This window comes from Bos grunniens, chromosome 29 (assembly GCF_055505025.1).
Source record: "Bos grunniens cultivar Pamir isolate PY7600 chromosome 29, Bosgru_T2T1.0, whole genome shotgun sequence".
NCBI classification, from domain to species: domain Eukaryota; kingdom Metazoa; phylum Chordata; class Mammalia; order Artiodactyla; family Bovidae; genus Bos; species Bos grunniens.
In genome coordinates this window covers 34,786,121-34,800,845 of record NC_141193.1, presented here as the reverse complement: position 1 = coordinate 34,800,845, position 14,725 = coordinate 34,786,121, and the positions used below count along the sequence as shown (strand labels likewise).

At 48.3% G+C, this 14,725-nt stretch overlaps 1 protein-coding gene across 14 annotated transcripts in view; it reads left to right on the top strand.

Annotated features, from left to right (window-relative positions):
• The window catches only part of TENM4 (teneurin transmembrane protein 4), a 1,162,188-nt gene that overhangs the window by 700,827 nt on the left and 446,636 nt on the right, over positions 1-14,725 (top strand). For all 14 annotated transcript variants that reach the window (XM_086385810.1, XM_086385811.1, XM_086385817.1 and 11 more), the window contains one exon: positions 13,249-13,536. In XM_086385810.1, coding sequence (XP_086241936.1) covers positions 13,249-13,536 — 288 coding nt within the window. The remainder of the gene's footprint in view (positions 1-13,248; positions 13,537-14,725) is intronic.

The window sequence follows — 14,725 nt, the reverse complement described above, 5'->3', positions numbered from 1 at the left end:
CCGTCCCCTTCTCCTGCCTTCAACCTTTCCCAGCATCAGGGTCTTTTCAAGTGAGTCAGTTCTTTGCATCTGCTGGCTAAAGTATTGGAGTTTAGGCATCAGTCCTTCCAATGAATATTCAAGACTAATTTCCTTTAGGATGGACTGGTTGGATCTCCTTGCAGTCCAAGGGACTCTCAAGAGTCTTCTCCAACACCACAGTTCAAAAACATCAATTCTTCAGTGCTCAGCTTTCTTTATTTAGGAGACTTAATTACCACAAGCAAAGTCCTTTGAGGCCTTGGATGAAAGGGATGGGAGCCATGCAAGCTTGATTAGGTGTGTAGAACCCTGGGCACAATTAACTCCATGAGAGACTGGCCCTGCCTTTATCTGTCTCCAGTTCTGTGTGACTTACAGCAGCTAATTATTGAAGTAAAAATTGCCTGACCACCCAGCTGCTGGAAAGAGGGCCCTAATATCTATTAAGTCTGCCTTTAATTATTGGAAATGGCGGCAGCTTCAGGCAGTTGGGGTTTCCCCATTTTTACGAGCCTTTTCCTCCACCTCTTTGAGACTTGAGTACACAGAGATAGAAGCAAAATTCTGCCCAAGCTGCTTCTGTCTCCCTTGCTTTCCCACCTGGACATCCATTTCTGGGGCACCTTTGCTGATAAGCTTTGTCTGTGGGGAGCACCCCTCCTGGCACTTCCCACAAGGGGCTTTGCACTTTTCCAGAACCCCTGGCCCTTGACAAAGCGCTCTGAATTGCACTCTGTCTGTGTGGTGTTTGTGTGTGTCTGTCTGTCTGGGAACATAAAGGCAAACCTCAGGCATGGATTATGTGGGGCCTGCCCCACCCCCACCCCATGTTGCAAAAAAGGAAACAGAGGCCATGGACAGAAACACAAGGAAGCTGAGAGCGCCTGGCTCTTCACTTGTGGGCTGTCACAGCCTCTGAGCCCCATCTCCACCTCTCCATGACCACAAGGCCCTGGGCCACTCTCAGAGGGCACAGCAGTTGCAATCTTTGCACATCTTAGAGTCCGTATTAAATTCTGGGATCAAGGGAATTAGTGGTAAAACCAAGAGTCTCACTGTTTCCAAGAGCCGTAAACTAGCCCTGCTTCTCCGTGGGGCTGGTCTTCCCCTCTAGCTCTCCCCACTCAGGGCTCCCCTGCTTGCAGAGTGGAGGCCTGACCCAGGAACCCCAGGTCATTACAGGGTAAGCCTTGAATACCACAGGGGATGTGCGATTAATCGGCCTATCTCTCCCCACTCCTGCTTATCTCAAAGTGTGGTCTCAGAACAAACCCCTAAAAAATGAGAAATCGGTGCGGGACCATTGTATACATTTTACAGAGAGTCGAGAGGGCTTCAGCGCTTATACTGGTTTTCTAGGGAGAAGGAAAGAGGACCCTTTTCAGGGAGTGCTGCACTGCAGAAGAGACTGTTTCTCAAGGTGGTGTTCATGGAAATATTGAGTCTCAGCACACAAGGTACCTCCCTTTCAAAGAAGCCACACAGGTTTGTGTTCCCCATGGGAATATGGAGTCCAGTGCTGAAGAGAGGGTGAGGGACATGCAGACTGTGCCCCGTGAGAGAGGCATGTGAGCAATCCTGAGCACTGTCTTCCCCCTGTCCCCCAGGTAGCTCCTTTGGGCTTCCCTGGTAAAGATGGTAAAGAATCTGTCTGCAATGCAGGAGACCTGGATTCAATCCCTGGGCCAGGTAGATCCCCTGGAGAAGGCAATGGCAACCAACTCCAGTATTCTTGCCTGGAGAATCCCAGGGACAGAGGAGCCTGGCGGGCTACAGTCCACGGGGTCTCAAAGAGTCGGACATGACTGAGCGACTAAGCACAGCACACAGCTCTCCCTCCTCAGCTCAGGTGTCACCTCCTTCAGGACACCTGAGCTGGTGACCCTCTTCGCCCAAGTGTCTGGGTCAGCTGCTCTTTTGTGTTCACTGTGTTGGAATCACCGTAGACACGTCTGTCCTCTGACTGCTCTGGTCAAACTACTTGTCCCCCAAGTCTCACCCTAGATTGTTTTAGGGGAAGGAGGGTTGTGGAGAAGGAAGGATTAATTACTTGCAGCAAGTAAGGAAAACAATGGGATCTTTTACCAAAGCAGTTCAGCAGTTCAGTTGTTCAGTCGTGTCTGACTCTGCAACCCCACGGACTGCAGCACACCAGGCTTCCCACTCCATCCCCAACTCCTGGAGCTTGCTCAAACTCATGTCCATCGAGTTGGTGATGCCATCCAACCATCTCATCCTCTGCCGTCCCCTTATCCTCCTTTTACTAAAGCAGTGCCTCCCCAAAGAGCAAAGTTGGAGAAGTTTTAAACTAAGGGTACATGCTATTCGTGAAAGGAGTTGAGCAGAGGAGAACTGAAAATAGAATGGGGGCAGAGGTGAACAGAGCCCAAGCTTTATTTGATTGAGGTCAGGAGGATGGATTTCATCCCATCTTCCATTTGAGTGTATGAGGACCTTAGCTTCTAGAGTCAGGACTTACTGAAGCTCAGGTTCTTTATGTCTCATGGCAGAAAGAATTCAGTGAGAGGCAAAGTGACAGATAAGAAGTGGATTTATTTAGAGAGCTGCACATTCCATAGACAGAAAGTGGTCTGTCTCAAAAGGCGAGAGAGACCCTAGAAGAAACACACTCCACAGAGGGGGGCCATCTCAGAAGGCGAGAAACCTCACCCTAGGTCTGATGAAGCCTCGTCAGATGGGAAAAGGGAGTGAGATGGATGAACCTGGGGAGAGGTGACTGGGATGCCGAGATGTTCCATCTGACGAGAAGACTCAAGGACACACAGATTGGTCCCTCTTCAGCCCGGAAGGCTGCCAGCACAAATTGTTACACTCATTGCCTGAGACCCCAGGGGGCAGAGCTGAGGCCTGTGGAAGGAAGCTGAAAGGAAGCAGGTGTGGCTCCATGGCAGGAAGCACAATCCCACAGCCACAGCTGTCTCTGGAGGCAGTCAAGTCCCCGGCTCTGGAGGTGGTGCGACCGCCCGGTGTGGGTGGGACATGGACGTGCTGACCTTTGCTGGTGCTTTCACTCTTAAGACAATAAATGCCACATTTTCTGACTCTGAGATGTCACCATTTGTAAAGGGGAATCATTGGCAGGCAAATAGCTTTGGGAGAGGAGACTGTAGCTGGAGGAATCCAGACACTACAGCCCCAGTGATAGCTCCCGTTGGCTGAGGACTGACTTTGTTCTGTGTCCTGCATGGGCTCAGCCCTGGGGGTTCAGGGCTGGGGACGCCCTGGTGGGAGCTCCCCCAGCCGGAATTAGAGGAGCTGTGCCCATACAGCAACCATGGGCCCTTTGGTGCCTGACCTGTGACAAGCCTTCCAACAGAAGGGCGACATGGCTTTTGTGGGCAGCGGGACCATCTGTCACCTGCCTGCCAGCCGCTGATGAGGGATGTCCCCGCAGCCAGGCTGGGCACAGGGCCACAGTCCACCATGTCCCCAAGGAAGCCCTTTCCCTGGCCCACAGTGCTGGCTTTCTGGGCGGGAACACTTAGAGGTGAAACTGTACAAGTTCAGGTCAGGTGCTAACTTAGTTGATCAGAAGAATTAACGTTGCTTAAAACACAAGGTGGAAGAACAGATAGAACATTTAAGCACATTAGGATAAGGGGTGATGTGAGAAGCAGTACGGGTTCTGGTTAAAAGCTTGAGCCCGAGGGTCACAGAGACCCAAGTTTGAATCCTGGCTCTTCCCCTTCCTTGCTGTGGTCCTCTGGGCAAAGCACTTAACCTCTAAACATCCCAGTTTCTTTCGTCTGTTAAAAGAGAACGGTTCTGGGGCGTGGTGAGGGCTAAATGAGGTAATGCACACCAAGTCCTTGCCTTTCCCTGCCCTTGTCGTAACCACTGTCTCGGCACTTTAAAAGGCAGGGGATTCCCTAATGTGTCAGGTCAGAGAAATGTGCTCTGGGGGCTGCCACAGGGAGCACAGAGCACCTGGATTCCAGCCGTGGCATTTTGTGTGAATGGAGCATCCCTTTGCTACTCTGAGCCTCAGTTTCCAAATCTGTAAAGTGGGGATACTGGTGCCTGCCTCTGTGGCTTGTGCATGAACCAGCACAGTACCTGCCACAGAGGAGGTGCCTCTCTCCCTGGCATTCACCTTCATATCGTGCTGGAATTGAAAACAAAGGACTCGCCAGAGCAGACTTTGAAGGACTAAGCAAAGTTAAAATTTATGATGACTTTCTGCATGTACACACACACACACACACGCTGCCCAGGACTTACATTTTGCAGAACACATTTTAGCTCTGAAATATTTATGGGCACTTTTTGACACACTAAGAACTGAAAATATCACCGTGTGCTTGTGTTAAGGAAAACTTATAAAACTTTAGTCCAGTAGGAATTCAGTCAATTTCCTGGCTCGTCTCTGGTCGTTTCTGAGGTTGCAGGGAAACCCAGGGTGGTAACAGCCCCCGTTTCCCTGAGGCTCTGGCAGGGGCAAAGGGTCCTCGGCAGGGCTGTACGTCTGATGAGGTCTCTGTGTGAATGCTCCAGGCCCCTGCCCTCATAAATATTGCTGGAGCCCATGTGCAGGGCCCAGGTTGGCTTTGTGAGTTTTTCCCAAACACCAAAAGCTTTGTTTCCCCATCTCCTCTTCTCTTCCTGAATCCCACATCCTTGCCTTTCTTGGAGGTCTGCTCCCGCCCCCAGAAAACCAGCTAGAGCAAGGTTCTCCAACCTCCAGGATCTAAGGCCTGCTAATCTGAGGTGGAGCTGATGTTCTAATAGCAGACATAAAGTGCACAATAAATGTAATTCATTTGAATCATCCCGAAACCATTCCCTACCCCAAGCCCGGGTCCATGGAAACACTATCTTCCCTGAAACCGGCTCCTGGTGCCACAGAGGCTGGGGACTGCATGCTCTGCTGGGGTTTCCAGGCCCAGGTTTCCTACCACTTGCCTTTTCACTTTGTACTGTCCACTTACGCTATAATCACTCATGGAAATATCTTTTTATTTCTTCTACCAGCCTGCTCACTCCTCACCTCTCAAGCTTGACCTCAAACCTCTTTCCCTCTCTGAAGTCTGAACTCAGTCTGTTCCCAGTCTCCCTCACCACCCACCCCCGCCCCCCCCCCTTTCATCCAGGCTGTGACCTAGAATGCTCTTCCTCAGACTCTAGGTTGGCAACCCGTCCATATTTCTATTTTAGTAGTCTAGAATAAGATAGAAAACATCAGATTCCACTCTTGAGGAAAGATTAGGCATGTTTTTTGAAGTTTTTTGTTTTTGTTAGAAATCTGTGGATTCAAGTGGGTGAAATAAAGGTATTTTTTACTATAGGTCAGAGAAAATGGGAAAATCGCAGATCGAGACTTCGTTCTCTCCTTACCTGAAGACCATCTGGCCTGGCTCACTTTTACGTGACTTTCTTTGGTCATGGTTTGGACGTCGCTTTCTCTGGGCGGTGGTCCTTGACTCGCCTCTGCACTTTGTCCACCTGACCTACATTCGCAGCCATTCTGGTGTGCCTCCCCAGCCTGATTTGTCTAGAAACTCCAAGCTGTAGGAAACTCGTTTGCCTTGTCCACTGAAGCCTCACACAAGGCTTGCAGAGCAGGGTAGGGAGTCAGTGTTGAGGGAGGCAGGGATGGGAGGAGAGGGGAGGAGGGGAGGCAGGAAGGCAGTTTCATACCTCGCTGCCATGCATCTTCCGCAGCACTTAGCAGGAAGGGTCCTTAGCGATCATTTACTAAACAACTTAACCTCTGGCTCTAGGTGTGCAATACCTTTCTTCAGGATTAAACATTTTCTTCTGATTCAAATCTAGACCCTGACATTTGGAAGCCATGTGATTTAAGAGTAAATCACTTAATCTCTTTGAGCTTGTTATCTCATTTGTAAACTAAGAGTAAATAAGAGAAAATATGAAATAAGAGGATAACATCTAACCTGCAGAGTTGTTGCAGGGGATTAGAAACAACACCTACAAAGCTCCGGCATGAGTAGGTGTTCAATTAACTGCTGTTTTATTGTCGCTGCCTCTTTTGCTGTCATCAGCACATGTCTCCACATTCATACACTGTTCAAACCTTCAGATCCATCTGCATCCAGCTCCAAGGAAAAGAAAAAAAAAATGTATATATATATATATATATTGATTTTAGAATCGCTGGCTTACTGGCTGTGTGAATGTTATCAACCACCTGGCTCGCTGAGTCCAGTCTCTAAACTGAGAAGTGATCAGGGGGCTTAACTGGTTAACACTCTGTGCTTCCAGTGCAGTGGGCATGGATTTGATTCCAGGTCAAGGAACTAGATCCCACATGCTGTGAGGCACAGCCACCAAAATAAGAAGTAACTAGGGTTCGCGTGGGTCTGTGTGGGAAGCACCAAGCACAGCATTCAGTGCAGACTTGATTCTTCCCGACCTTTGTCCAGAGCCCACACTCCTTCACTGTAGACCGACCAAAAGTGAGGAGAAGGTCATGCAACTATGGTGGTTTAGTCGCTAAGTTGTGTCTGACTCTTGCAACCCCATGGACTATAGCCTGCCAGGCTCCTCTGTCCATGGGATTCTCCAGGAAAGAACACTCGAGGGGGTTGCCATTTCTTTCTCCTATACAACTGTGGTTCATGGTTTCTCAAAGCACCCTTCGTTGATAGTACCTATGGCTGACACCCCAGAGTGATGGGGAGCTGCCCCCACAGAACTCATGTCCTGCTCATCTCTGGACATGAGTTCTAGCACAAGAGTGGTCTCTAACAGGTTGTGGAAATGAACTCCTCTGCAAAGGTAACTTTGTGTGCTCAGGGCTTACCTGTAGAAGAGTTTCAGTGGGCAAGAGGGGTGTTTCTGGTAGAGGTGAGTTGGGCTGTGGATTATTCTGCAGTCAGTGAGAAGCAGCAGAGGAAGGGTCAGGAGGGTCAGGTGGGGAGCTCGGAGGGCAGCAGGCTAAGGAGGGACTGACTGCATAGGCATGGACGTGTGCGGGTGCTTCTGTCCTCCAGCCCATGGCTGGGGGCCGCAGGCTGAACTGACACCCTTCCCCGGCACTGCCCCCACCCCTCCAGGGCCTCCGCATCCCTCTACTGCACACCCTTGCTCCATCAGGAGCTTTTCTCCACCGTCACTTCTTTCATCCCAACCTTCTCTTTTTCTCTCGATTAAATGCCAGCTTCAGTGTGAACCATGACCAATCTCCCATCTGTTTAAAAGAAGTAAATATTTACTGAATTACTATATTAAGACTAAAATGGAAAAAGTGAAAAGGAAATGAGAGCAGGCAAATGTTCTCCTTGCCTCTCCTTTGGAACAGGGAAGCCATGAATTTGAGAACTGTGTTCTTAATAATTTGTAATTACTGAGCCTTTGCCTCAAAGCCAGTGTCTTCAGTCAACAGGTACATGGTGATAAGAGACATAGTCATCCACCAGTTTAACAGCCAAAACTGCATCTCGGACTTTTTTAACATATGTTTCCAAGGGCATATTCCCTCTCCAGTTATAACTGACGTGTAACTGGAGCCTTCTAAAACTAAAATGTGGGACTTTTATGATGATAATAACGACTAGCATGTATTTCTTTTTTTTAATCTTATTGAAGTATAGTTGATTTACAATGTTGCGTTTAATTTCTGCTGTATAGCAAAGTGATTCAGATATATATATATATATATATATTCTCTTCCATTATGGTTTATCACAGGTATTCAATGTAGTCCTCTGTGCTATACAGTAGGACCTTTTTCTTTATGTATTAACTCATTTCATCCTCAGAACAACCTCAGAGATTGGTACTATTTGAATGAGGAAACTGCAGCACAGAGAGGTTAAATAACCTGACCAAGGTCACACAGCTGGGAAGTGGTAGACATATACTTCAAACCCAGGTTGCCTTTGAAATTTAAAAATCATACATCCAAGCAATGCCTTTAGTTCAATCCTAGTTGTTCCTAGCACACATGGCCTAAATGTAACTACCCACAGTTTATATCGCTTAAGATTGGTAAGAAGGGATAAAGTAGCTGCCAAGTAATTTTACTTATTCATTCACTCAGCAGACGTTTCATGAACACTTAGGAAGCCAGGCCCGCCTTCAGCCTCCTGCAGTCAGGAGGAGATGCAGACGTGAACACAGACCATCCAGTCAGCTGGATGTCCTGTGATGCAGCAGGCATGCACAGAGGTGTGAAGGCCACAGAAGGTGGGCCAGATGGAGAAGAGCTTTCCATTTTGACCAAGAAAATGGAATTCATCTGGAAGGCTCCACAGGGCAGCTAGAGGGACAAAGGCAGGCAGTGGCATGACCTGGCACAGTCCATAAAGGCAGTCCCATTCAGGGGTTATATCCATGTGCTGAGCTGAGTTACCTGGGTCCAAACTGTGGCTCCATCACTGAAGAGCTGTATAACCTTGGGCAGGACACTTAACCTCATTAATTTCTCATCTGTACTTTGCAGAGAACTCTAGTGCCTATAACACTGGATCGAAGTGAGAATTAAAATGTTATCACATAAAATTATAGTAAAAGTTATGAACTAAAACACTCCCTAAGTAATAGCTACTAAATAGAACAGTATATTGGATATTAATAATGCCATTATTTATATTATGAACTATTAGTGACCAATTAACATTAAAATTAATTGAGTGCTTATTATTATCACCACCATCATTATTGTTACTTGAAGTAATTGGTTGGAGGTAAGGAGTCAGAGAGAACCGAGTTGAGGTGGCAGTCCCCATAAATCCTTATCCAAATTAGGCTAAGCCATTGTTGTTCACTCACTCAGTCATGTCTGACTCTTTGCAACCTCATGGACTTCAGCATGCCAGGCTTCCCTGTCCTTCACCAGCTCCCAGAGCTTACTCAAACTGTTGTCCATTGAGTCAGTGATGCCATCCAACCATCTCACCCTCTGTCATCCCCTTCTCCTCCTGTCTTCAGTCTTTCCAAGCATAAGGATCTTTTCCAGTGAGTCAACTCTTCGCATCAGGTGGTCAAAGTATTGGAGCTTCAGCATCAGTTCTTCCAGTGAATATTCAGGGTTGACTTCCTTTAGGATTGATTGGTTTGATCTCCTTGCAGTCCAAAGAACTCTCAAGAGTCTTCTCCAACACCACATTTCGAAAACATTCTTCAGCACTCAGCCTTCTTTATGATCCAGCTCTCACATCCATACATGACTACTGGAAAAACCATAGCTTTGACTATACAGACCTTTGTTAGCAAAGTAATGTCTCTGCTTTTTAATACTCTATGTCATAGCTTTTCTTCCAAGGAACAAGTGTCTTTTAATTTCATGGCTGCAGTCACCATCAGCAATGATTTTGAAGCCCAAGAAAATAAAGTCTGTCACTTTTTCCATTGTTTCCCCATCAATTTGCCTTGAAGTGATGGGACCAGATGCCATGATCTTCATTTTTTGAATGTTGAGTTTTAAGCCAGCTTTTCACTCTCCTATTCACTCCCCTTCATCAAAAGGTTCTTTAGTACCTCATTGCTTTCTGCCATAAGGGTGGTGTCATCTGCAGTTCCAAGGTTGTTGATATTCCCCCTGTCAATCTTGATTCCATCTTGTGCTTCATCCAGCCTGGCATTTTGCATGCTGTACTCTCCAAATGAGTTAAATAAGCAGGGTGACAATATACAGCCTTGATGTACTCCTTTCCCAATTTGGAACCAGTCTATTATTCCATGTCTGGTTCTAACTGTCGCTTCTTGACCTGCATGCAGGTTTCTCAGGAGGCAGGTAAGGTGGTCTGGTATTCCCATCTCTCTAAGAATTGTCCACAATTCATTGTGATCCACACAAAGTCTTTCATGTAGCCAATGAAACAGAAGTACATGTTTTTCTGGAATGCTCTTGCTTTTTCCTATGGATGTTGGCAATTTGATATCTGGTGTCTCTGCCTTTTCTAAATCCAGCTTGAACGTCTGGAAATTCTCAGTTCACGTACTGAGGATTTTTAGCATTACTTTGCTAGCATGTGAAATGAGTGCAATTGTACGGTAGTTTGAGCATTCTTTGGCATTGCCTTCCTTTAGGATTGGAATGAAAACTGACCTTTTCCAGTCCTGTGGCCACTGCTGAGTTTTCCAAATTTGCTGGGATATTGAGCACAGCACTTTCACAGCATCGTCTTTTAGGATTTGAAATACCTCAACTGGAATTCCATCACCTCCACTGCTTTAAGTCAAAAGCCAGCACTGGGCTATGATTTCAGTTTAGAGAGTTATAATCAGCCATTTTCAAAAAATGAAAGAGAATGAAATAGGAAATATGAGAGTGTATTGCCCCTCATGGTAGTAACTTTTATATCTTTTTTTTCCATTTCATACAAACACACTCACATACATATATCTGTGTATCAACTCACAACAGAAGATATTTTTCAAATTATGGATTTTAGACAGAAATATTTTGCAGACCCTGGAGTAGAAAGTATCATCCCCTGTCTTCCCTGTGGTCCTGGTCCTCAGGCACTCAGAAGATCATTGCTTGACAGCTTGTGTCAGGAGGCCTAGCATCAAGAGAGCAGAGCTCAGGACCCTGAGGCCCCAGGAAGATGATTTGATCTCTGTGTATCCTAGATCAAACCCCCTCATCCCAGCACTAATTTCCAGGGCCATGTTGAAAACTGAGCCCCCCAAAATGTCCTTTATTCATTTCAACTAGCTCTAACTATAACCCTAAGGCACTGTAGTCTACTTAGTAATGCTGGCTTTGCCACTAGCTCACCATATGCCCCTGGGTAGGAGATGGTAGGGCTCTGGGTTATTGTGGCCTCATGTATAAAACGGGGGGGTGAATATAGTTGTCATATATACTTCGTGGTTATTTTGAGGCACCAGTAAAGTCACAAATACTTGCACTCTTGAAGATCATGGAGAACTATGTAGAGGGAAGTCTGCAGCAGACACTCGGGATCTGTGATAAATCCCAAAGGCATCTAGTGGTAACCTCAGATGTTTTCTTGCAGAGAAAGTGGTGCAGTTTTCTGGGTTAGGACATATGACCCCATTTGAGTGGGTCCAGAGGGCCCTTTAATAAGAAGACAAAGGTTGCTTTGGAACCTAGCTAAGCTCTGCCCTGGGGGACTTGGGAAGGAAGAGTGCCTCCTCAGGCCAAAGGGATACTGATACCTCATGATCAGAGGCAGAACTTGGGTCAGTTTTGTTCTGGCTAGTGGTTTCCATCAGTGTGTTTAGTTTGGCCTACATATAATAATGGATAACATTTAAAAATCAGACGTTTTACATCCAAGTCTAAATTTCCAGCCTGTCTTAAAAAGTCACAAACCCCCTAAACTCCTGTGTCACAGCATGGGCAGGCACTGAACACCACTGCCCCATTGGACAGACCTACCACCCTCCTTGTTGGTCACTGAGAGTCCTTGATGACAGCTCTTGCTCTGGTGCTTCTCTGTTAGGACCATGACACAACAGCACATTTTGTATGCCCATGTTGCTCTGAAAAGTGGAACTATGAAAGGCCTGAGAAGGTTGTATGTTTCAGGAAAGAGCTCTAATCATACTTTGTGCAGGATATTCTGCTTTCCTCCTGTGCTGACCTCCTGACTCTTGCAGGGGGCTGGCTACGTTTGGACCCCAACGCCAAAGGAAGACATATGGAAAGAGAAAGAGGGTGACATAACTGCTTTTAAAAATGTCAATGGCACCCCACTCCAGTACTCTTGCCTGGAAAATCCCATGGATAGAGGAGCCTGGTAGGCTGCAGTCCATGGGGTTGCTGAGGGTCGGACACGACTGAGCGACTTCACTTTCACTTTTCACTTTCCTGCATTGGAGAAGGAAATGGCAACCCACTCCAGTGTTCTTGCCTGGAGAATCCCAGGGACGGGGGAGCCTGGTGGGCTGCCATCTATGGGGTCGCATAGAGTCAGACACGACTGAAGTGATTTAGCAGCAGCAGCAGCAGCAGGGCAAAATAGTCAAGATGCGGAAAAGAGAATAGGAGATGAGGAGCTTCCCATCAATCAGATACCCTGGCAAACCCCAGATGTATACAGCAGGTGCTGTGGCGCCTCCAATGAGATGGACAAGTCTGGAGATGAGGGAGTTCTCTGATTGGCATGGTTGCCAGGACCAGCCTACCTGTAAGGACACTTTTGTGTGGTGGGAGGGAGGAGACTCACCTGGGAATAATAAAATAGGAAAACTGGGGCTTTAGAGTCAAACAGACCTGGTTTCAGATCTTGGCTTTGATACTCACACCCAAGTCATCTTCAAGGAGGTTTGACATGGCAGTTTTCTCATCTGTCAGATGGAGATTGGTTGGCTGGTTTATTAAATATGTATGAGAGGCACCAGCCTTCACCTTGCTTGCTTGCTAAGTCACTTCAGTCGTGTCTGACTCTGTGTGACCCCATAGATGGCAGCCCACCAGGCTCCCCTGTCCCTGGGATTCTCCAGGCAAGAACACTGGAGTGGGTTGCCATTTCCTTCTCCAATGCATGAAAGTGAAAAGTGAAAGTGAAGTCACTCAGTCGTGTCCAACTCTCAGCAACCCCATGGACTGCAGCCTACCAGGCTTCTCTGTCCATGGGATTTTCCAGGCAAGAGTACTGGAGTGGGGTGCCATTGCCTTCTCCGAGGTGCAGTAAATCAGGAGAGAGCAAAAGTATCATGGCCCCTGCTTTCATGGTGCTTACATATTAGTGCAAGAAAAGAGACAATAAGCAGGTAATTAATTATCTAGTGGTGATAACTGTGGATTGGTTGCTTACACCTTTGCTCATTTCCAGAAAAGTCTGGAGAAAATAAAAACATCTGGGGACATATGACATTTGATAAAATAATATATGTAAAGCGCTTATTGCAGTGCCTGAATGTAGTCATTATTTCACATATTCTTAAGGAGCCCCTAGTCTGTGTGAGGCCCTGTCCCAGGGCCCCTATACACATGTGATTCCCATCCAGGGCGATTGAAAAACCGGTGCTCTCTGGCCTTCGATATCAGCTTTCTTGATACCCATCACTGAAGGAGAGGCTCCAGGCATCTTCACAGGTGGAGAGGTCACCGAGCAGGACAAGAAGGGGTTCATCATTACCGACTTTGGGTGCAAGTTCCCCCTGTGCCACTTACAGCTGCGTGGCCATGGAGCCCTCAGTCTGCAGAGCCTGAGGACCCTCATCCACAGCGCTGCGGGGTGAAGCGAAGTCCGGGATGGACCCCGGGCTCTCCTTTTCCTCCTGGGTCCGCAGCTCACGCCCTTTCTTTGGTTTCTCGGGCTCCAGACCACTCGGCCCTGAGCGCAGCGAGGACCCTGTTCGTGGATGTGGAGGAGCGCGGGCCGGAGGCCATGGACGTGAAGGAGAGGAAGCCATACCGCTCGCTGACCCGGCGCCGCGACGCCGAGCGCCGCTACACCAGCTCGTCGGCCGACAGCGAAGAGGGCAAGGCCCCGCAGAAGTCCTACAGCTCCAGCGAGACCCTCAAGGCCTACGACCAGGACGCGCGCCTCACCTACGGCAGCCGCGTCAAGGACCTGGTACCACAGGAGGCCGAGGAGTTCTGCCGCGCAGGTGAGGGCGCCCGGGTAGGGGGTTAGGATGCGCCTGCGCACAAGTGTGCCCAGGGGGCAATGGGGCCCGGCTGGGTCGCGCATGCGCACAGGTGTGCCCTGGGATGGGGGCGCACGTGGTTTACATTGGGGCGGCAGGTGAGCTGACACGCGAGCCCAGTGGGGTCTAGCGCTCCTGGTCAACTCCAGCTCTCCGTTATTTTGGCAGCCTGACTCTGCTCAGAGCCTCGGCTATAGTCCGCTCTTGGTTCATTCATTTGCCTGCTCACCCCTCTTGTGGGCTTAATGAGACGGTTAGGTGCTGGCTCCGTGTCAGCGCCTGCCTGGCGTTGAGTTCTGAGCAGTTTCCGGCTCTCCTCCAAGCCTCTCCGGTGAGAGGCCGTGAGCATTCTTTACTGCCCTGATTTGTCTCGAGGATTCATGAGAGGACGCGTTTACGAGGTAAGTGTGATAGCACCAAGTGCTGAGTAAGTCCTAGTTATTGGTTTTGTTGTTTGTTCTATGTGTATTCATTCAGCGAACATATCTTAGCAGCTTCTCTGCATTAAGCACTGTCCTGACCTTGAGGCTATGAGTAGCTCTGTGGGCTTCCCTCAAAGAATTCGCCTGCAGTGTGGCAGACCTGGCTTTGATCCCTGGGTTGGGAAGATCCCCTGGAGAAGGGAAAGTCTACCCACTCCAGTATTATGGCCTGGAGAATTCCATGGACTGTATAGTCCATGGGGTTGCAAAGAGTCAGACAGGACTGAGCGACTTTCACTGACCTTGAGAGGAAGACGCTGGTGATCCCAGACCTAAGAATTTAGTAATCTGGGGGGATATCTTGGTGCCTGACTCCCTCTCCTTCAATCCCTACACACCACAGTCATGAAAGCCTAGCCATCCAACTCCAGAATACCTTTCAAATCCATCCCTCTTCTCTATCCCATCAGCCACTGTCCCAGTTCCGGCCACTATCATCTCTCTTAGGGGGTTGACCACAACCCCTCTTCACTCAGTGCTGCCGCCTTTTGGGCCATGCTCAGCCCTGCAGCTAGAGCGAAGTAGAGACTGACTCCCCGTTGTTCCCTACCGTGAGTTCCTCAACACCAGAGGGCTTTCCCCAAGTCTTTGTCTTTCTGGGCTGTTTTATCCCCTGCCTTTCCACACCCCACCACCCACATCCAGCCCTGCAGGGCTGCTCGTTATTC